Raw genomic sequence first — 24,084 nt, 5'->3', positions numbered from 1 at the left:
TGGTAACTTGAACCACTTACTAAATACCCCCATTTCAAATCTATGAGCAGAGGGCAATGTGATGTGAAGAGGCTGAGACCGATGAAGTCAGGAAAAGTGAGGCAGACAGAGATAGGACAGTGAGCCGAGCTGGTGAAGGATGCGGATGTTTGGAACATGGGTGTCAAGACTAAAATCAACACATATGCAAAGGCACGAGACAAACCATGGACCTGCTGCTGACACGATGGCTGAAAAGGTTATGAACTTGCTTAGATTTGATTAAAGGAATAATGAGACGAATTGCACGTAATCATGTAAAAGGCAGGTCCATATTAAATTCCCTGGCAGGGGTACTCGTGAAAACATGTATTTCTATTCAGTTTTGTGTTGGGCACTGCACCAGGCACGAAGGCTAGCCTAATGAATAAAAGAGGATCTGTGCCCAAAGTGACTGTGTGCTCCGCAGACCCACTCCCTCCACGGACTGGGCACAAAGCTGGACTGCACGAAGCTTCCAGCGCAGGGAGATTCATCCATGTGGCTGACTTCCTACCAAAGGGAGAGGAGTGGAAGTGCTGTATACCCCCACCCACCTCCTTCCAGGCCTGGCCCAGCCAACTCTTACCTCTCTGCTGTATGACAAGGACAAAGCAGGGCTGCGTGCTGAAGACAGCAGAGTCGCAGAACAGGTAGGGTCTGGGTTGGGCCCCTGGATTCCCCCCACCCCACCCCCCCTACTCTCCCCACCGGAAGGGGAACTGTCCACCAATCAGGAGCACTCATTACTAGTGTCCTCCTAATTCGGGTCCTTGTCACTAAGAAACACAGACTCGTGACAGAGACTGACAAGTTCACAAATACGGATAACCTGGTGTGGTATAGATTATAATAAAGATCTCTGTACATTTCAGTGGATCAAGATCCGGGAGTAATTAAGTTTGGGGGCTGACTGGGGAGGATAAGGGAAGGCAATACAGAAATCTGTGATGTTTATCTGTTTGCTTGTTTCCTTATTTTTTTCGCCATCACTCCACTTTCCAAAAAGGATTTTAGGTGGCCACAGAGTTCATCATATTGGCTTTATTTTTATTATTTTTGCTAGCAAAAAAAGCCCCCAGCACCCTCTGCTTCACTGCTCTGCCTCTCAGGTCCCCTTATCTTCAGAACAGGTCTTGAAGTTTCATTGGTTTAAGTCAGGGGCCAGCAGACAACAGCCTGGGGGCTAAATCTGTCCTTCTCTGTTTCTGTAAACAAAGTTTTAGTGGAACACAGCCACACTCATTTGTTTACATATTATTTATGGCTGTTGTGACAGAGACCATATGGCCCTCAAAGCCTAAAATATGTACAACCTGGTCCTTTGCAGAAAACGCTTGCCGACCCCTGATTTAGGTCATTCCTAACCTAGTATTAACCGCAGCAGGGCACATGCCAAGAGCCCCCCAGATCTGCCCCCACCCCCTTCCCCCTTATGACACGACACTGAAATCCCTCTTGTTCCAGCCACCACCTCATCACCCTGCTGTACACCTGTGTGGATCTCTGAGTCAAGTTCACTGATCATCACTGCTGGGTTCTAGTGCCCTAGAGGCTACCTTTGCCAACAAACCCTGGGGGCTTTCTGGGCTTTTGCATCATTCCTCAAGTTAAGTTATCTTCATCTTCTAAAAGACTAAATTTCTAAAAAAAAAAAAAAAAAGAAAAAAAAAAGACTCAATTTCTGCTCAGGTTCCTCTCTTTGGTTTTGACTGAGTATCTAGATTGTTCTCCAATCCCCTGCTCTGCAATTTCATGAGCATTAATGACAACATCTGACACAATGACCTGCCTGATTACAAGTCACCAAGTGCTCTCACATACATGATCTCATTCTGGTTTATCTAAGTCTTACAACTGTATAAACTAGATCTCCATTTTATGGCTCAAGAAACAGGATTATGTAAATGAAGTCCACACCCAGGCACAGCAAATCCATTTCGGATGTAGCATTTGCATTCACTTTTTTCTCATTTCTATGCCACATGTCTTTTCATCAGGTAGCACGATAGTATTACTGAAATATTCACCAATGTCCCCCTCTCACCTCCATGCCCTCCCTGCTCATTTCTTGGCTCTGCCTGATCCGCTCTATTCCTCTGCTTGTTTGGTCAGTCAGACCACACACCAATCATCCCCCACCCCCCGGACACGGTCATGACAGAAGTGATAAAATATCTAGGTTCTAGGAACTGAGGGTAAAAAATAAGGCTAGGAAGGACATTCAACAAAGCAGAGAAAAGCTTACTCCTCTCCGGCATGGGGACCGGTCAGAGGATGGGGAGACAGAGTGAATCTTAAGGCACGCAGAAGAGCACCAAATTGGGGGTGCCTGTGAAAGAGCAGGCATCCTCCCCCTCTTTTCAGAAGCTTATCCTCCAGGAAGATTCCATTGGGAACCCCCAAATAGTCTGGTGGAATGAAAGAGTATAATGACCTGTGCCTTCTTTTGTAATGTGACAAGATCCTGGAGGAAATGAGCCCTAGAGAGGAGGGGCAAGTGCACCCAAGATGGCAGACAAGTGGCTGAGGAAGTGCTGATAGCGGTGAACAAGGGATGCCATAGTAGCTCCCTGACAAGGTGAATGACCGCAGGCAGACCAGACGGGCACAAAGGTATCTCGGCAAATTCTAGTAAGATGGAAGATGAGGGCAGAGCGGATCCGCTTCACCTCTCCCAGTGCCTCCTCCTGTTCAAGCAACCCTCCTGATGGAGATGCGGCACTGTGGAAAATGGGACGGACTGACCAAACACTAGGATAGGGACTGGGAATAATGTGGATTATTATACATAATAGATAAATAACGGTACACTTCTGGCTCAGTCAGGAGAGCATGTGACTCCTGATCTCGGGGTTGTGAGTTCAAGCCCTTTGTTGGGCACAGAGCTTACTTAAAAAAGAAAAAAAAAGAGATATGCTTCTTGCACATCTGAGCATGTGGCCTGAGATTCTTGCCCATCCACTGTGTTGGCTGCATAGATAGGTTTGGGTGCTGAGCTCCTGAAACCTACCAAAATCTCTAGGAAATGAGGCTTCTATTTGGTCCTGGGTATGTTCTGACTGCAGGCTCACTGGGATGTGTTTTTTGTTTGTTTGTTTTTGTCTTTTCAGCTACTTCTAGAAAGTGTGTGGAATAACTTATCAATTTGTATTTCTAAAGGATCAACAGAACATGGCACAGGGCCAATAATCATCTTCTACCCTTTTTTCTTCATGTAGAAAAGATGCTAAGACATTCAGTCTTGTCAACCATATGAGATCACTGAAAATAGGCCCTAGTTGAAAATTTTTTCCCTATTCTTCAATCTTCGACATCCATTTGCCAGACATGAGTTGCATAAAAGAATGTACAGTAATTTAGGAGAGATCTAGTGAGAGACTAGGAGATGCTCGTCAACAAAATGTAAGGGAAGTTGTAATAATCTGGATGAAACCATTTTTCTTATTAATTTTCATTGTAACCTTTATGAACTATAGACTCAAATCACTTTTTCTACTTTGTCCTTATTAGAAGGTTTTCCCACACATTCCATTTTCTAGAATCGCTGACCTCTCTCTCCCCAGGCTCTGTAATTTGCAAATGTCAGAAAACGTGTACACTGCAAGTGTGTATTAGGTGAGTCTACAGTGTGTCGTGTCAGCATACCAAGGGGCTGTTCTTTTCTGTTTTCACTGAAATTGCTTGCCGGTCTTAACTCTAATAAGGCCTTATCATATCATACATCATCATGCATATTTTATATGCCTGATGCTCGGTGGATGTTCTCTGCTTTGTTATTTTACTAAGCAGCATTGTGATGCATCTAAACCCAGCTGAAATTAGATGGGAAGGTGACCCTCCTAATAGATTCTTTTGCAGACACAGTGCCCCTGGAACATGATCTGATTTGACTTTCCATTATAATTCGGGTGAGGAGAGACTGATAAAAAGACAGAGGGGCTGAGATCTAATTTTTAGATGGGTCCCTTCTAAATGGTTTCTCTTGCTCTTGCCTAGCTCCCACCGACGGCAACAAGCAGGTACTCCTGGGCACTTCCTGCTAAAATCAAAGCAAATGCTTGGCAAACCTGGGATAGGAGACAGGCTCTGTGCATATAATTCAAAAATGGAGGTGCTCAGACCCACGATCTAGAGGCCAAATCCAGCTCCGTTGTTTGATGAGCCCACCAAGTGAAGACTTGATAACTAGGCTTGGTCCCCTTTGAACCAACAGGCCCCGGTAATTCCTACTGGCTTATTCCACCCCCACTGCGTGCCTCCCTACTTGCCCTGAGCAACTGCTTTAACTTCTTTAAGCCCCCTTTTCCATTCTGTAATGGGGGTACAATAAACAATACTTGCTCATAGGGCTGTTGTAAGAAATACACATGATGAGCAGGTTAAGAGCGGTCACTAAGGAGGCAGAATGGGTCTCACCATGCCACTTACTAGCTCGGGGATCTTGGGCACATTCCTTAACCTTTCTGCACTTCAGGTTCCCCACCTGTAAATTAGAGGTCACCACTGTACCCACGAATCATTGTGAGGACTGAATGAGTTAATATACTAAATGTACACGGGACAGGGTATAGTAAGTGCTGTATAAGTGTTATCTGGCCTTAATACTAAGGGATGAAAAACCGGGATTGGCATCCAGGGGGGTCGAGAAACATTCTGACGCTATATGCAAAACTGTGTGTGCCTGTGGATTCTTCTGGGTGGAGGTGTAGGTCCACGCTCTTCCTCCAATTCTCAGGTGGATCTTGAATCCCAAAAGAAATATGCCTCCAGTCTAACCCAAGCCAGGAGTTTTGCTGCTGCCTTAAAGGGGTGACTGCGGGAGGGCAAGACCAAATTTCGACGTCGTGGTTTAGGACGGCCATACGGGCAATGGATATTTCTCTATCAGCAGGTTGGAAAGTAAGTGTCCATCAGGAGGGGCTGGGGTTTCCGGGGACGAAGGAAAGATGTATTTGACAACCCTCTCTCCAGCCATGAACCTGCCCTTCCACTCAGGGTCCACAGCTACCCATTGCCACTTCATTACATTCCTGCACATCCCCATCCATCCTCATCAAACATTCCTCCCAAACACTACCCTCCGCTGCAGCCTTGCAACACTCATAAATACAGTGCAATTAGCTGGAAGTCTCCTCCCTAAGTGCAAGAATCATGTCTTTGGTATTTATGCATGGCCAGTACCCTACCCGTCATCTGCTACCTAGTTAATGCTCAATAATTGTTTGTTGAAGTCAAACGAATTCAAGTGGGTTGGCTAGCCTTGAGGGATGGGGCATGATTCATGATGTCTATGAGCAATTATACTCCATAGTTTTCAAAAATAAAATTTTGGAAACTGTTTCAAGTTAATTTGTCTAATTATGAAAAGCCAAGGGAAATTATCCGCGGGTACTTCTAAAGAAGAAAGATACGGTAATTTGCAAAGGGCACGAATTCTGCAGAGATTTTGCTCCTCAGCCACTATAAAGTATGAGAGAGTTAAGAACTTAGAAAACTGTGAAATGAACAGATCGCATCTAATTTCAGTGCAGCAATTATAGCTCTTTCTGAGGATACATGAAAAAACCCAAATGTGGTTACTATAGTAGTAAATTGGTCTCCAAGAAACTCCTTCATTTTCTCTAGAAAAATAAATAATTTTCTATCACAGAGCAACCAAATGATAAGAAAAATAACCCACAAAGAGAAACACAAATGTATCTGGAAAGAAAAAAAAAAAAAAAGATCTGCAAGCAAATGCCATGGTGGGAGAAAAAAGAACAAAACAAGACTAAACCATTTAGGCGAGTGAATGGATGCCAATTTTTAAAGAGTGAATTTTACAAGGTTATTAAAATGATGAGTGTTTTCCCAAATTCCTTAGTAGCAAAGAAAATGGGATATTTTATTAAACAGAAAGGGAATTTATCTTGTGTAAGATACAGACATTAAAACACATATCGGCTGAGAAGCCCAGAGATGATGTTACGCGAGCTACATTTTTAGGTTAGTACACATATGGCAGACAGATGACTAAGCTGATGGGAAGGCACGGGAAGATTTTCTAATACTTGAACTTCTTCATTAGTGAGAAATGCATTATTTCCAAATTCCGGTGTAGTGAGTTGGAAGGTACCAGCCACAATAGGAACTCCACGACTGACTGCATTTCATCTCTGCGAACTGCACCGTGTTACTGGATGAGGCTTTCTTTGGTTAAAAAAAGAAAGCACCGGGCGCCTGGGTGGCTCAGTTGGTTAGGCAACTGCCTTCGGCTCAGGTCATGATCCTGGAGTCCCGGGATCGAGTCCCGCATCGGGCTTCCTGCTCGGCAGGGAGTCTGCTTCTCCCTCTGACCCTCCCCTCTCTCCTGTGCTCTCTCTCATTCTCTCTCTCTCAAATAAATAAATAAAATCTTAAAAAAAAGATAAAAATAAAAAATAAATAAATAAAAAAAGAAAGCACCTTGTTACTTTTATACAGATAAATGGATTGCACGGAGATTAAAGGGAGCAGCCTTGAGGATTGTGGGGCATGTTCACCATCTCAGTGGCATCCAGGGCCAATGTGCTTTTCTCACTAGCAACATCCCTTCGAATCTGACAAAATTCCCCCAAGGGTTCGATGTGGGGTCTTGTCTGTCTCGAGGAGGTTCAACTTGAAGAGGCATCACTAGTCATGGTGGCGAGGACTGTCGGCTCCCTGAGGGCTGGGCGCTGTCTCATCCCTCCCTGTGTCTGGTGCCTTTGCTCTGTGTCCCGTATACACAGTGGCTGCCTGATAAACAAGGGTTTCCTGAGAGGTGGACCCCTTAGCTGACACTCACACTTGCAGAACGTTGAGCTGAAGGAGGGGCTGGGGGAAACCACGCAAATCGGTAGGTTTCACAGAGTGCTCCTCAGAGTCCACCCACTCACTCAACACATTGTCACCGAGCACTTCCTATGCACCCGGCTTTGGAGCAGGTCATGGGGACACGGAAGGGGACAACACAGACAAGGTCTCTTTTCTCATGGGACTCAGGATCCAGGTCAGCCAATTCCACCCCACCCAGCTACATTCCGGATTTAAACTGTGTCCTTGTCACATATCAGAGACAGCAGCGAAGAGACTCAGGCCACATTCTAAAGTGAGCTGCAAACAAGTGGGACCCCCCAGAACTTTCCGGGAAGAGGCACAATATGATCTGCTACTGCCAGCCAGCACCTCCTCCCCCTCTTTCCTCCTCCAGTCCACATAAGGAGCCGAAAGAGGGAACTTCAACATTGTCAGAAGGGCCGAGATCCAGGGAGAGGTGACTTCCTGTCCTCTGTGATGGGGTCAAGCACACGACCTGAAGGGTAGCTGGTCTTGCTGGTGCCAGGCCCCTGTGCATGGCACTGGGCAGTGGGGTGGCTCCTCAGAATGCCCTCCTTTCCTGCCTCCAGAGAATTTATGGGACAGCTGGCTTGTAGGGACTGATGATACCAAGGGAGTCGCCAGCCAGGGCCAGTCGGGGAGCAGCCACCGCTGGCCAAGAGGGGGCTCTAACTGCAGGTGGTTTGGCAAGATGACCTCGGCTCTCTCCTATTGCCCTGCGACCTCTGACCCCGGGGGTTGGCCTCCACAGGTGAACGGGAGTTTTATGCACCCGAAGGATTTCATGATGTTTAAAAAGCACACACGCTTTCCATGTCAAATGCCACAACCTCTTGATCAAGAATGCGGGCATGTTGCAGTAATCACCAACTAAAATGCCATTACTCCTACAAGAGGGGTTGACAAACTTCTCCTCTCAAGGGCCAGATGGGTGTCAGTCACAAGTAGTCAGCTCTGCTACTGGAGGGAGAAAACACTCTGAGACGACACAGAAATGGCTGCGTGTGACCACTGGCACGGTATTTATGGACTCTGGACCCTGAATTTCACATGGATTGCATGTGTCACAAAATATTCTTCTTTTATTTTTTCCCCCAGCCATTTAAAAATGGCACGGACCATTCTTAGCTCATGGGCTGTGCAGAAGCAGGCGGAAGGCTGGATGTGGACTGCGAGCTGTCGCTCATTTAGTCAACTCATCTTTGCTGCACCCTGTTACACAGAACGTTCTCCAGAGACTTTGTTCAAGGTGAGGTCATTTTCTTCCAAATGCATTAAATGCAGAAGGAAAAGATTTTCTGGAAAAGCTCTCTCAAGATGCCCCAGTAGGGTTGCTGGGAAATGATGGCACTTTCAGACCCAGCACACCCAAACACAGATATCTTCGTTCTTCTACCATCTTCCGGGGACACAGATCGACAGAACTGATTGCAGAGGGGGTGTGCCCAGGGGAGAAAAAAAGAAGCGTGTGGCCTGCCATCAGGCCTGAACAAGGCACTCCAGGACGCAGGCCTACATAAGGCTTAGAGCCTGCCTGGATGACGTCCGTCCCTGCTGACAACCACAAGCATCTCAAGAGAGAAGTGGCTCGAAATGGTAACGTTGCAGCTCCCTCCCCGGGGCTTGACAATACAGAGTCACCCCTGATTCTTGCATTCCTGGCCCCCAGGAAAATGGGAGGTGTCACCAGGTCTCACTCCTGATGCAGGGTGAGTCTGACACGAACCTCAGTGCCCGCTCACGAGGAAGAACCCTTGGGAGATGTGGACGCCCCATGGGGACTTGGCCAGCCATTTGCAAAGGCTCCATGCTATTGGGCCTACACTGAGAAGTGGCCAACCCTTCTGGAACTGAGAGGTTTCCCAGGATGTGGGCCTTGCTGGGCTCAAACTGGAAATGTTGCTCACCCTAAAAGTGAGCCTCCTCTATTTCTATTTCTCTGTCTTCTTACCCCTCTCCCAGTCCTTCCAAGGAAGCAGGACCCTCCAGTGTTTCTTTGTGAAGCAGAAGCTGAACAAAGCTTGGGAAAGAAACTTTCTCTGGAAAACCCCTGAAACGCTCCACTTAATGCCTTTTCAAAGTGCAGATGTACTTTTTGTAATGAAAGAACATAAATGTTAGAAGATCCCCTTCTCAGTTTAAAATGTTCTGATAGCTTTAGCTTCTGCTTCAGTCTTGCTTGAAAAAAAAAAAATCACTTTTATAAAAGACAAGTGTCACACACTCATTATCCCTTAACACCCCCGGAGCACAAGTGGATCTGCTCATACAATAGACACAGCTTCATTTCCAACTTCTAACGACCCCTTTTTGCCCTAAGTACACTGTGGGAGAGGAACTCCAGTGAGCTTCAACAATCTCCTGAATAATACTTTAACATCACATAAAACAGATTTTCTGGTGCTCCACTAAGAATCTCACACAACAAATTATTTACATCTACGATCAAGCTAAGCCAATAAACCAAAAGCACATTTTTAAACTGTCATAGCTTTGACCTAATTATCCTTTTGCTTTGGTTGATGCTTTCACATGTCAGTAATGAATCACTCAGTCAAGCATGAAAAATCAGTGAACTCTCTGTTTGCATATCCATGGGATTATATAAAATTACTCATCGCTTGTACAGAATTCAGGTATTGCATTTTGATCTCCTCGATTAGGCAATATCAAGGTGTCAGTAATTCTGGAAGGGGAAAACAATGCAACCTTTGGATATAGCAATGGAAGTAGGAGCCAAAGAGCGTTCCAGCCGAAGCATATGCACCTTGGCTGTTAACACAGAATGGGCGACTGGGTGTTCCGTGCTTAGGGGGCACGCGTTTTTACGTCAGAGGTCGGTGTTGCGGGCACCGTCGAGGTGAATGCGTGGGCTCGTGTTACTGCCCTACACTGGCTCACAGGAAGCCCTTCCTTCATGGGACGAGGTCTGCAACCTGTGTATCAGCCCTCGCAGCAGAATGGGGCCCAGGGGAGTGAGTCACGCACCTGACCAGGTCGATGACCCGCTCCCTTGGCGCAGCGCTGACTGGCTCATCGTTAATCATTACGATCTGATCTCCCGGGATCAGCTTGCCTTCGGAGGGGCCACCTGGAGACAAAGGAGAGCGAAGCGCAGGTGAGAAGACCATGGCCAATCCATCCGTGTCCTCCTCGCCCCATCACCATTCATTGTAAGCACCTGGCGCTGTCTGCCAAAACCCCCACCCTGCTGGCACATTAGAAAGACCTGGGGAGGGGTGCCTGGCCGGTTTGGTCGGTAGAGCACAGGAATCTTGATCTTGGGGTCATGAGTTCAAGCCCCATGTTGAAAGTAGAGCTTAATAAAAAAAAAGAGAGAGAGAGAGAGAGAAAGAACGAACTGGGGAGCTCTGGATAAACTCCAGAGGCCCAGGCTACACCCTGGCCAATTAAATCAGAATCTTTGGAGGTGGGAATCAGGCATCGGCATTTCTCTAGAACTTCACCGGCAGGCTTGAGACACAGCAGCCTAGGAGAGCTCACACTTTAATGGACACACGCAACCCTGGGGGCCTTGTTACCCTGTAGACCGATTCAGTAGATTTGGAGGAGCAACGGGTGAGGTAACGCACTTCTCACCAGCTCCCAGGGGCTCCGTACGCTGCTGGTCAACTGAATATACTTTGAGTATGGAAGCCCCCAAAAGAAGGGTATTGCCCCAAAGGGATGGCCAACCAGCTGTGTAGACGGCCTGCAGCCAAAGCTGCCATCACCTGGGCACACCTGGATTTGAACAAAGTTGCATTTACTTGGCATAACTAGGGAGGCCACATACTATGGGGAACCGTGAGGCAGCAAGCACATCAGAGGAAGGACCGACACGATGGGGCCTATGTTATGTGCTTCCGGGGAGGGGTCAAGATGTGGGGGCATCTTCCTCATTCTTGTCTAAAAGGTGGGGGCAAGGAAGGAGAGCGAAAGCTGGGATTGTTCAGGAAGCAACAGACAGTCATATCAGCTGGGGGATGAGGCTGTTTGGTCATTTCTGTGGCTGGGACTGTGGCAGGGACCAAGCCTGGGTGTGTGTGCCCGTGCTCACACGAGATGACAGAGGACTCTTGTGTTTGTCTCAGTCCACCATAGTCTTTTCCATTGGTTTTTGCAAGGAGGTAAGGAGCTAATATTTGTTGAGCATTTATTATGTACCAGGCAAGGGGCTAGCTGCCTTGCCTAGAATCCCACTGACCCTTAAAACCCCTTCCATATAATGAGATCCCCCAGGCTCACACAGGTCCAAGAATTGAATTAAAGGGTAGAACCGGGTCGCAGCATAGGTCTGTGGACTCTGCCAAGTTCAGGGTGACCGGCATCTCTTTTGAACTTGCTCCTATAATTTAAAAACCGGTCACTGCCAGGTCTCCCAACTCATAAACTTAAAGCCACAACTGCATGAAGCATACATCGGCATTAAATTAAACCTGTAAGTAAATATTTCAACCATCTCCATGTCTAATGTAATTACCTCCCAAATACTGATAGGGTACGATAATTTTCATTTTATTTCCAGGTCTGTCACTGGGTCATAGGTGCAGCTGAAACATGATCTTTCAAATATTATTGCGATTACTTTATTTAGTAATTGAAATGAACACTTCACAGCCAGGATGAGATCTCGAAGTAATTCAGATGCTTCCCACCCACCCACCCTCCCACCCAGACACTTGGCATGTGTGTCACTGAAGCTGGAGCATAAAGGAATCTTCTTTCTGGGTAGTAAAAAAGTAGGGAAAACCTTAATATTTCTTCATATCAGTGATAAAAAAATATTCATTTCAAGATGTGGGAACTGAGATACAGTGTTTGCACACATAAGAAATTCTGAAAATCACTTGAGAGAGTTTATATAACCATTGGATTATCTGCAAACACTCACTCAAATTCAGTCCAACAAATGGTTAGAAATCAGATGCTGATCAAATACTGAAAAACGTTTGCACGAATTGGCTGATGGATGTTAACTACTTTCTTGGGAAAACCACTTGCAGATTAATAGGCCATACTTTTACATCTGACCCATGCTTTTTGACCAAATGGAAATATTCTTGTTTAATCAAGCAACTTAAACCCAGAATTTCAGAAGGAAGCAAGACATAGTTCTTTCCAAAATACGAAGCCGAGGCACTCTTCAGAGAATTGTCTCGCGCCCCGTACTCTGAAGGCTGGGGTGTCTAGTACAGAAAATCTGGTCAGGCCACAGAAACCATCTGAGACCTCAGCAGAGTCATTTTTATGAAAGACACCGTTTATTGGATCAGTATTTTCACACCTAAAAATGACTGGAAACGGTACTCTTTGACCTGTCTCACATTTGTCCCCTGTTCTCAAAATCGTCGAAGATTAGGTGTTACTGTCTGACTAAGGAGAGTCCAGGGCAAAGAAGGGAAGAGGTTGAAGGAACGATGAGGCAATACAAGAAAATCTACAACAACACTCAGATCTCCCGTCAGCTCTGGGAAGGACTCCTCTTTAAGAGAATCTCAGAACCAGAGACGTTATAGCGTCCCTCTATCAGAAAGCGGCATGCTCAATGTCACCCCACTCAGGAAAAGATGTGTGCACACACACCTATCATACATTATATAGCTCATACATACGACACATAGCATATGCACCCGCATGCACGGACTTGTCTCTTCTATGTACACATTAATAATGGTTCGCTCTGGGTGGTCGCAGCTCAGGCGATTCTGTGTTTTTTTAGCTTTCTCCTCTGTACGATCTATGTTGTATGTTTTTTTACAACGCATATGTATTATTTTGTTATCATAGCAGGCGACAAATCTCTTTCATTTTAGGAATACAATTCTCAGTAGTGTCAAGCTCAACAATCCCACACAGAGAACTGAGGTCGGACCTACAGCTAATAAAATAAAAAGCTGGGCAAACAGGAAGAAGTTGTGTGGTGAGTCAGTGGTGGGAGAGAAAAGGAAGCCGATTCTTCCCTGCGCGAGTCTGTAAGGTGGTTGACTGTGTTCACAGGGCTTACCCCGGGCCATATGATGTCAAAATAATGAAAAATGCAATCAACTTTTGAAATCTTTACTACTCACTGGATGCCTTTTATTCTCCTTAACCGGCAGACTCAGCAGCCCAGCTATTTTAGAGTTTAGTAATAATAACAATAACTATTTCTGGAATGAGAAGCAGGTAAAGCTGGTGCTCTTTTATTTATTTATCTTTTTGAGTTTTTAAAATTTTAATACAGTTCAAATCAGTGTACCAGCTTCATTTCAGCTCCTTCACCGCCAAACCTGGGGGCAGAGACTACGTCACCCTGGTGCCTTCTCTTTGTCTGGGATGGCCAAGATATAAGCACAGCCTAATAGGGGGGCAGAGGTGAGGTCCAAAGCCATCAAACCTGGGCAGTCAGCTGCCAGAGGCTGTGCCCCTTACCACAGGACTATTCTCAGCCCTGCTCCTGACTTGCCAAATCCTGAGGAGGAAGAGTATGGAAGGCAAGTTCCTTTTGTGCGAAAATAAATCCAATACAAGTCCATTAAAATAAGCTCATAAGTACACATCATGAAGAAAGAAATCATTAAAAGAGCCTTGTTTCTGGAAAGGCCAGGGCAGCGCACTTCAGGCAATTGCACCCTAGAGCATTACGTTCAACCGTGTTGATGGTCGACCATCTGTATAGTCTAATGAGAAAGACTGAGGCAGAGGACATTAATCATCTGCTCATACTGTCGAATTTAAGGGATTTGCCCCATCGTCGATCAGTCAGCCATTACTGTATGACGAACTACCCTCCAATTCAGTAGGCTGACGGTCACTTCTTCTCAGGCCTGTGGGCCTTTCGGATGAGCACAGACCGGCTGACCTAGGCTAGGCTCTTCCCACGGCAGAGCAGGCTGTATTTATCTCTAGATGGCAGGCTGGTAGCACCCTGTGTTTATTTGGGGGCTCAGGCTGAAAGAGTAACAGCCACCTGAGGGAAACTCTCTTGTCACTTAAACCCAATAAAGAAGGTCAACTGTACAAGGACTTGTCGAGGCTCTGAGTGTCATCTCTGCTAATATGCCGCTGGCCAAAGTCAGTGACCTGGTCCAGCTCAACGTCAGCGGGGTAGACAACTATATTCTGCGGCCAGTGGGGAAAGAAGAGTGCATCTTCAAAAAAAGAATCCAAGCGCTCGGACAACTAAAATCCTTCTGTGACTTCAGTGCCCCTTTCTGCTGCTGTTCACTAAGGGGTTTTATCGTGAACTTACTGAAATAAAGTGCAGTGCCTGCCTCTTTTGATGTACATTCATACTTTAAGAAGTAGGTCATTTCCATGGTTACAAATGAAAGATCAGTGTTTTCCTAAGTCAAATGATATGATGCATTCGGCAGCTGAAACCCAGTTTGCAGAGCCCTTTGTGTCCCTCTGGTGGTCTGACTCTATCCAGATGTTGGAAAAACTCAGCTAGTCTCCACGGCCTGATGCGGAGCCGTATGAAACTTCTGGGACTAAGCGACAGTCGCTGGGGCAGGGTGTGGCGGGTGACCCCAGGAGACCGGGAGGGGGCCGGATGCTTACCTGGTGTTACGGAGCGAACGACTACTGGCTTTTCACTGCCGGCCACGAAACCAAACCCTAGCACAGGGTCCCTCCTCATCTCCACCCTCCGAGGGGCTGGAGGGAGGATTTGGCAGCTCTCCAACCGAGGGTCGTCGAATGGGATGCCCTGTGTCATGTGACTGTGGGAAAAGCACACACAAAGGAAAAGAGGCGTTAGTGTAAGCATTTGGCAATGGCTTGGCAATCACATTCTCCCTCTTGTTTCCAAACTTTCGATTCCCTGCTTGGGAGAGCTTGGGGAAGATGTGGGAAGGCACGCAGGCATGCTACTTGCGTGCCCTCCTGAATTCCTTGAAAACACCAGACCCACTTCTGCTCTAGGCCTTTGCACTGGCTGTTCCCCAAAGCTGGCATGCTGATCCCGCAGCTATGCGCGTGGCTCCCCCTCCCTGCTCTCCAGTCTCTCCGCTCAGGTGTGACCCTCTGGCCACATACACTGCAAGCCTGCTCCCCCACACCCACATCCCCTTTACCCTCCTCTACTTTGTTACTTGTAGCGCTAATCACTTGATAACGACCTATAGAATACACTTCTTGTTATTGTTTTGCTCGCCACACCAGAATGTAAGCTCCATGAGGGCAAGGGACTTCGTTTCATCCGCTGATTCCCAGCTGCCTAGAACAGTACCTGTCGCACAGTGGATTTGCAATCAGTAAGTGAATAAATAAGTAGAGAAAGAGAGAATTTTTGGTTGAGCACTATCAATTTATAACCGATATGCCGAGAAAGAGCCTCAGAAGATTACTGATATTCAGTAAGTAGGATCTATGGCTTCTGGCTCCTGAGAAATTGAAGTGATGGGAATCATATTGGTGGTGGTAGGTTATCCTGGTGTCAAACACATTCCCCCTTTCCAAAAAAGATGAGAAACGAACTCCTGGCGTTTATATTCTGGAGAGATTTTCAACTGATTTAAATGAATCTCTTTGTTCACACCTAACTTCAGAAATTTTATCAATAATCTAAACTCGAGGGGCGCCTGGGTGGCTCAGTCAGTTAAGCGTCTGCCTTCAGCTCAGGTCATGATCCCGGGGTCCTGGGATGAGCCCCGCATTGGGCTCCCTGCTCAGCGGGGAGCCTGCTTCTCCCTCTGCCTCTACCCCTCCCCACCACTTATGCTCTCTGTCATATGGATAAATAAAATCTTAAAAAAAAATAATCTAAACTTGAAATATATGTGGGGTTCAAAAATTTTCAAAATGCATCTGCAAATATCTCATTTGATGCACAACACAAGCAGGGAATGATGGAGCCAGGCTGGTGTTCTTATTGTCATTATCCCAGGAAGGAAGCTGAAGTCAGTAGTGGCTTATTGGCCCTCGGGGCCCATGCCTTGTATGCCAGAGCGTCGGGTCAAAACCCAACTCCCCGGACTCATAATGAAGGCTTCGCTCACATACAGTAGCCAGGGTAGCCTTTTGTGAGGGGAGAGTTATTAGTTTGAACGCCAGAAACCTCCTTTAAGGAATGTAAGGCACTGTTATTTCAATGACGTGGACTTCATTCAATGTTTTTGCTCTCTAATGTTCAATAAGGAAAAGAAGATCATTTTGAAATACCTCGAAAGACGCTATTCTATATGCCATGTGGACAACATATTGTTCAAATGGAAAAAAAAAAGAAGACTGGGAAGGATGAATTCTGTGGTCCTTTTGTGTACTTAATAAGAGTTGAGAAGAATGAATGGAAACTCTCCGGAATCTGTCCTCTAGGCTTGTACCACCGACTAAGAAAATCAAAGTTTAAAATCCCCTTTAATCAGAAAGGAACCGTCTTCGATTTAGCAGCTAGCATTCTGGAATGCTCGGAAAAAGAGAAGCATTAGTTGAGAGCTAACGTGTTATGCGCTACACGCTGACACTCATCTGTTACCCGATTTCATCTTCAGAACACCCCACAGGAACAGCAGTTTGACCCCACGACCGCCTCATTGCAAACGCCAAACGTGGAAGAGTAACTGGGTCAAGGTCACACGCTTCTCAGAGGTAAGCCAGGTGCAACTCACACCAGGTCTCCTAGCTTGACCAGCTACCTAATTTGCACCGACAGTGAAAAATCAAAATGCGGGAGTGAAAAATCAAAATGCGGGACCCCTCACCCAAACATAATTCATAACTTCAAGATAGCAGAATGTGAAACCCAGCTCAGGGCCCTCCCTGAGTGACTGACTGGGTCACACACCCAAGAAGCTGGCCCTGGTGGTGTCCCATCCCCAACATCCCACCACCATTCTAGACGTGTGCAGGCTCAGAGCAGCCGTGTTTTAGGGTCAAAAGGGAGGGGTGGTCTTCTGTGAAGTTGCAGATGTTTGTCTGGACCCAGAGGTTAGACGTGGCTACCAGGGTGGGCAACATGCTCGGGATGAAGGGAGGTGGGAGCAGCAGGCAGAGGGAGAAGCAGACTCCCCGCTGAGCAAGGAGCCCGATGCGGGACTCGATCCCAGGACCCTGGGACCATGACCCGAGCCAAAGGCAGACGCTTAACTGACTGAGCCACCCAGGCATCCATCTCTCTGAGCATGCTGTTCTTGAGCTACCTTTGGCAATGGGGCTCTCCTGTTATGCCCAGATAGAATAACGGAAAAAAAGGGAAGGGGATACCCACAGTTTTAGGGGCTGGCCCTGAGCTATTAATTTGCACCATAATCCACAGAAGACATATTCTAAATGAAGCAGGTTGTAGAAGTGAAGTGACCGGCTCACGGTCACCTGTGTTGCAGGACAGAGAACTGAACCCTGGTTGGCCGAACTTTCCATTCTGAGTGTAGGAAGGGACTGGGGAAGGCTTTTCCCCATGCCACTGCCAGTCTGGAAAGCTTCCAGCACTGGTTCCCAACCTTGGCTGCACATCAGAATCACCTGGGGAGGATTCAAAAGTCCTAATGCCCAGGTTTCCCTCCAGACCAATCACATTGGAACATCTGGGGGTGTGAGGCAGGGTCAACTTTGAAAGGATCCCTAGGTGATTCCAAAGTGCAGCGAGGCCTGGGGACCATTCCCTGCTCAGGGAAGTGTGAGGTCTAGCTCTCCTTCCAGGTAATAGGAAAAGAGAACACAAATGATGTCCTGGACCACTTCCTCTAGCCTCTACTGCACATTCAGGTTAGGATATTTAAAGCATTTATAACTTGATTATCCTCTTTCCACTGCATGATAAAGTAATAGCCTCCAATTTTTAATTCATCATTCATTCAATAGCTATAATATTATTATTTTATGAATACCTGACATTTCTTAAACACTAATTTCATGCTAAGCAATTTTTGAAATTATTTCCATATGTTAGTTCATTTAATTCTCCGAAACAACTCCACAATGCATTCATTTAGTCAACAAATACTTATTGAACGCCCACAGGCTTCTCGCTGCCAGTGATACCACAGGAACCAAAGCCGAATAAAAATAATAAAATGTTCACTCTGGTATTCAGAGACGGAAAATGAACTAAGAAATTAGTAAAATGTATCGCATATCAGGTCTTTATAAGCACTGAGGAGAAAAATAATGCCGGAAGGGGAGAGAGCCCCTGGGTGGGGAAACTTCGGGGTTCTCTCAGGGGTCCGATAAATATCTGGGGGAGGAGGAGCATTTCGGGGAGAGGGACCGCTATGTGCAAAGGTCCTGAGACGGGCTGTGCCCAGGGAGAGTGCGCCTAAGGGACAGCAGGGAGGCCAACGGTAGGAGGAGGGGGAGGGGCTGGGACGGGGTGGGGGGCGGGGTTGGTGGTGACACAGGCTCTCGGAAGGGCTTTGTGTTTTGTTCTGAGTGACACGGGCAGCCTTTGGAAGGTTCTGAGTGGAGAAGTGATGGGATTGCGAGCTGCCCTGACCGAGAACAGACAGGAGGAGGCTCGGGTGGGCAGGGAGAGCTTTTCAGGGCCCATGGCACCCATCCTGACAAAATACACGGGGGCTTGGACCAGAGTGAGAGTGGCAGCGATGGCAAGAAATCATCGGGTTTTTAACACATCTGGAGGCCACCCCGACAGGGCTGGGACTCCTACTCTGAAGCCTCCTTCCTGCACACAGAGGACATTTAGGTGAGGAAGGACATATTAGCGCATTGTCTAAAGCAACTATCATGTCCTGATGTATGCAAATCACAGGAGCCATTTTTTCTTCGAGGAGCTAACCCTTCATGGTTTACACACGAAACACAAACGTATCTGCCCAGGTACAGGGCAAGCCTGAGACCGACAGGGTAAAGTTTGCAGGGAGATTTTGCAGCCAGACTCTCTAAAGCCGAATCCTGCACCCCCCACCCCCACTTCCTAGCAGTGTGACCTGTACAAACTACTTCCTGACTCTGGTGCCTCAGTTTCTTCATCGGAAAAATGGCGGTACTAACAGTCACAATCGCCTAAGACAGCTGTGAGGATGAATGAACAGAAGTGAAGCATTTAGCAAAATGTCTGGCGCATAGTCAGCACTCATCTCTTGAGGTCAATGAATAGAAAGGAATAGGTTTCAGATATCATGAGCTCATCCACTCTTTTTTTCTTTTTTAAAGATTTTATTTATTTATTTGAGACAGAGAGAATGAGAGACAGAGAGCATGAGAGGGAGGAGGGTCAGAGGGAGAAGCAGACTCCCCGCCGAGCAGGGAGCCCGATGCGGGACTCGATCCCGGGACTCTGGGATCATGACCTGAGCCGAAGGCAGTCACTTAACCAACTGAGCCACCCAGGCACCCGAGCTCATCCACTCTTAAAATATGAAAACAAACCCAGTATCGTTTCAAATGCTGATAGCCCAACTCCCGGTGAAATGCCGCACAAATCCTTGCTAAGCTCTGAGACCTTTCGTTAGAAAAAATCTTACCAAATGCAATGATACAATAAACACAAGTATAAACTGATACACACGAGGCAGTCCTATGCCAGAATACAGACAAAGAAAAAAGAATAAAATCCAGGCTCTCTAAAGGACCAAATCGGGTAAGCTTTCCTCGGCCATGTTTCTAGAACCCTAAGTGAACACGGAGTCCGGGGCTGGTAGGAACCCACGTCATGGGAAAAATGAGAAGCGCCACTCAAGTTCTAAAGGACAGAGGAGACAGAGAGGCCGCCACCAGCTGTGTCCACAGAGAATGTGACATCAGTCTGCATCCCTTCATTGTTCTTTCCCCACCCAAATAACATTTGAGGCTCCCAATCGAATGTGTATTTTGTGGTCGATGTTTGTTCCAGCGTTTTTGTTTTTGTTTATGATGTTTCATTCTTTTTGTTTTGTTTGCACTTGAGGATAACCTTCCAATGGCGTTATTATTCTTGCGCAACAGGTGGCATTTTCAGAACACATTATCTAAAAATAATCAACCTGTCTTTTTTCCGGTAGGAATGGCTCTACACGAAAATACTCCCCCATGAAACATCATTTTGTGGTTTGTATTAAGGTAAGCATTTTTTGGCTCTCACCTTGCAGTATTTTCTATAAAGACGCTTGAGTCCTTTTACAATGAGCTGAGAAAGCAACATCTTTTTTACCTGCTCACCATGCTTCAGTGAATTCTGATACTAAGGCTGGAGAACACAACTAATGAGCCACACAAACTTTCAGCCCCAGCCCCAACCTTCTGCAACACACACACACACACACACACACACGCATGCGTGTGCACAGGCCAGGAATCAGAGACCTGAAAATCCAGTCTCTGTTAATTGAGATGGAAAATGTGTCCACTGAGATTCAATGAACAACCTTCCCGTTTCTGACAGATTCATTTTAAAAGGAATGACGGCGATCCTGCACAAAAGGAAAGGGCTTTCCTAGAACGTTGGGAGACTTTCTTCCTCCACAGAAGTAAAAGATTGGTACATTCAGTGTATCACAAAGAGTTACTTTGACTGGTAGATAGAATGCTATAAGAAAACCCAAAGTGATTCCATTTTTATAAGTACTTATTAGAGACAGTGACGTCCTTTTATGGAATATGTGCTGAGGGGATAGATTCTGGTAGGAAAAACTAGATTTCGAAGTTATTACTTTGTTGTAAAATTTAAAACTGCAGTAAGATGATGACAGGTAGGACACCTGGGTAGGTAAGACTGGAACGAAAATAAGTATAAATAAACAGCCGTGCCTGAATTCTACTTGAGAAGGTCATTGTCAGCGTGACTTTGCAGGGATGGCCAGCTGAGATTACACGACAGCATTACGCGTCAATATATTCTATCCTCATCATGCTAGTAGTGGTCTCTGTGATCGACTGAATTATTCTTCATTTGCTCCCCAGGATGTGATTGGCTGCCCTACGCCACAATGTTTTTCAGAGCCCCCCACTGTACGCAGTGCATATTTTGCTGTCCCTTGACTTGGCTAACGCCTCACAGGGCAAAGCAGGTCACATGGCTGAGCCCAGATATGACAAACAAAAAACACCTTTGTAGTTGGTCTTATGCTCTTGCTTCTTTATCATCACCACAAGAAGGCCTTCACAAGGTAGCTGCTGCCCCTTCAGCTTGGGTTCCAGAAGGGACGCACGGGGAACAGACCAGAGCCGGCAGCTCAGGAAGAAGCAGAGCTTCCCAGCCCCCCAGCCTAGATCAGCCGGCCAAATACGGGCTAATAAGAGCTAGGACACTGAATTTGGGAGAGTTTGTTAGGCACCAAAAGCTCACTCATACAATCTTTAAATAGTGATTTCAGTATTAGTTAAACACCCTGGAATTCCAGAGTTCGCCACGGATTCTACCAACCCTATTGTCCGCACCATTTATGACCAAATGTTACATTTCACGAACACTATAGACACTTTCAAAGGAAACTGCCCCCCTCCGCCTCAGTATCACAGTTGACATGATAGACACAGGAACCCTATGGTCTCTTCATGGTTTTCTCATATCCCTGATCGGACTTGGGTAGCAGTGGTTTGCAAAGCAAGGGTAAAAATTCATAAGCCCTCCTGTGGCCTGTGAAGGCCCTACTAAGAAAAGCTCTGAACAAAAGTTCTAAGCTAGGCAAACCAGAATTCGCCAGAACAAAAAGAAGGAAGGAAAAAGAACTATTATTCAAGTTGACAGATTACAACTGAGGGAGGTCCGGAAGTAGATTAGACCCCAGGATGGGTTTCCAGCAAGTCCAAATTATAATGATGTGTGTGGCAAAGTAACATACTGAAAAAAATGTTTGCTGGCTTCTCATTGAGTTTTCTCCTCTACTGGGTCTAATGAAGAAGACAGGCCATTGGCCATCCCTAGCCTTAGGGAAGATGCATTTCCCAGGGTCCAGGGCAAAAACTGACTGCAGATAACCCTCTCTTCTGATTTTTGTTTCCTGAAAGTCTAAGCAACTTTGCTAAGGAGGCAACGGCAAAGGGTCCTGTGAGGTGGCAGAAACTTCGGGAGGGCGGGCGTTGGTGCTACGTCTAACCAAACACCAAGATCCACAAGGTTGGGCCTGAAGAAATGGCAGTCTGTGCACTTCAGGGAACTCAGTCTCGGGAGAGGGTGTCTGAGGAGCAGGTACTGTGCACTGAAGACCAGAGAGGTCTACTCAGATTTCGACTCGGCACACATCCAGAGGATGTTTGAGTGTTTGCCGTGATGATATTCGAATTGCCAACCAGCAGGAATGTAATACGATACTCACACATGACTTTCTTTTTTTCCACACATGACTTGTAATGTGCTATGGGAGAGAACAGAAACTGTGAGTAAACAGAAGCTCTGAGGGGAAGGAGAGAGGGAAGCTGGAAGAGAAGTGACTAAGCCTGGAGAGAAACCATCCTGAGCAGTGACCTCACACGAGAAGATCTGGGAACTCCTGCTAATATGGATCGAAACTCCCCTGAATCGGGAACCTCCTAGTGCTGCTTCCCGCGAGGCAGGAGGCTCAGCCACTTTCCATATCTCGAATGTCCAGGGGATTCCATCCCCTCTTCTGATCTATGGATTTTCCCACTCAAAACCCATATTTTGAAAGCAAATCTGGGCAAGCCTCTGACCTCGGGGATCAAAAAGGCTCAACCATACACCGCCACTGAAGAGGAGTTAAATTTAATATAAAAGTAAGTAACTGTACATAATGTGTTTCCGGCTCACATAACATACTGGGTCTCATGCTTTTTGCCTTCATGAATATTCATATTGTGGGTTCAGAAGAACTCAACCTTCACTAATCAATTCCACAGGCCACTGTCACTCAATTCCACAACACGGCAGGAGTAGTTAAAGATTTCCAACTGTTTAGTCAAGCTTGGAAGCTGACACAGTACTTGCAAAGCTAACAGAATCCCGAATGCTTAACTGAGAAACCACAAACTGTTTAGAACAATCTTGTTGGAGAATTTTATGAGGGTTCGAAATAAACGGGACTTCTGAACGGGTAGACTAAATATGAAAATCTCGGCTCTCTTCAAGCTCATTTACAGATTTAATGCCATCCAATAAAGATATCTCAACAGTCCGTTTTAAAGAATTCAACAAAGAGAACTCTAAACTTCATATGATCGTATAAAAGAACACTTCAAACAAGAAAAACACCGGTTGTGTCGCCGACAAGAATACCAGACCCTATCATAAAATGATAATTCTTAGGATGCTCTGACCTGGCACAAACATAGAAAAGTATAAGCTGGTGAAGTCACAGCTTCGACTAGAACAAACAAGGGTTCCAGGGTACATTTAGAGATGGCTGCCCTCTGGAAAAAAGTGAGTACAAGCCAAGGGACCAAAGAAACTGAAGTGCTTTAGCGTGTCAATAATATGGTTGGTTTTGAACCAAAGCCCTTAAATCTTTTGTCCTCCACAGGGGTTGTTGACCGCTACCTGGTGACAATGAGCTAAAAGAGTTGCCTCTTCAGAGTAAAGGAGCTATCAGAATAATGAAGGAGAAGGTAACTTAAATTTTAAAAGAAACATGGGTTTGTGTTAAGAATGTAGGGAAACATGTTTAAAAATGATGCTACCATTATGTGCTTGTTTTATTGAAAATTATGCAAATATGTATCTATAAAAACAGTGGCCTTTGAAAACCTAGATATAAATTTTTCTAACCCTTTTAAAAATCCTCAAGTGAAGCATTTTGGTGGCTTGTGAACTCATTTGTTAAATATAATACCATGTAACATCTTCCATTTGGTTTGTGAGAACAGTTGAGGGACAACAAGGAGCATGGAAACTTTCTGGCTGAATCTCAACAAACTCACTTGCAGAGATGAGATGGAAAAACAGTAAGCAAGCTGGTGAAACATTCTGTCCCTTTGCCTCTTGAGAGTTTCTGCAGTTCTTTTTCTCTTCTGATGACAATGAGTGAAACCAAGTAAAGAAATAAGCTGAACTTGCAAACAGACCCTCAAATTTTTATTCAACGAAGTGGTAAACTACGATGCTCAAAAATACATAAGCATCCTTAATCACAATGCTGTCATTAAAATATTACCTAATTTGGAATGCAGCAATAATGGCAATGTGTTTACAAGTGATTAAAAAATATATACCACCTTCACCTCATCTTATTTTAACATTCCAGTTTAACATCTTTTTCACATATGCTTCATGTTTTCCATAACATATTCTTCACAGTGGTGTGGGTGTATATACATATAAATTACAAATAAATTAACACATATTCGGAGTTTACATGTTCAAAGCTTTTTTAGTAATAGGAATGGAGGGCACCTGGGTGGCTCAGTCGGTTA

At 45.8% G+C, this 24,084-nt stretch overlaps 1 protein-coding gene across 1 annotated transcript in view; it reads right to left on the bottom strand.

Annotated features, from left to right (window-relative positions):
- The window catches only part of FRMPD4 (FERM and PDZ domain containing 4), a 197,043-nt gene that overhangs the window by 77,217 nt on the left and 95,742 nt on the right, over window positions 1-24,084 (bottom strand). The window contains exons 3-4 of the mRNA XM_035029706.1: window positions 14,404-14,564; window positions 9,847-9,949 (exon numbers count right to left, since the gene is read on the bottom strand). Of these exons, the coding sequence (XP_034885597.1) occupies window positions 9,847-9,949; window positions 14,404-14,564 (264 nt within the window). The remainder of the gene's footprint in view (window positions 1-9,846; window positions 9,950-14,403; window positions 14,565-24,084) is intronic.

The sequence above is a fragment of the Mirounga leonina genome, unplaced genomic scaffold, assembly GCF_011800145.1.
Source record: "Mirounga leonina isolate KUSES-001 unplaced genomic scaffold, KU_Mleo_1.0 Mir_268, whole genome shotgun sequence".
Taxonomy (NCBI): domain Eukaryota; kingdom Metazoa; phylum Chordata; class Mammalia; order Carnivora; family Phocidae; genus Mirounga; species Mirounga leonina.
Note: the sequence above shows the minus strand (reverse complement) of the source record. Positions and strands in the feature narration are given on the sequence as shown.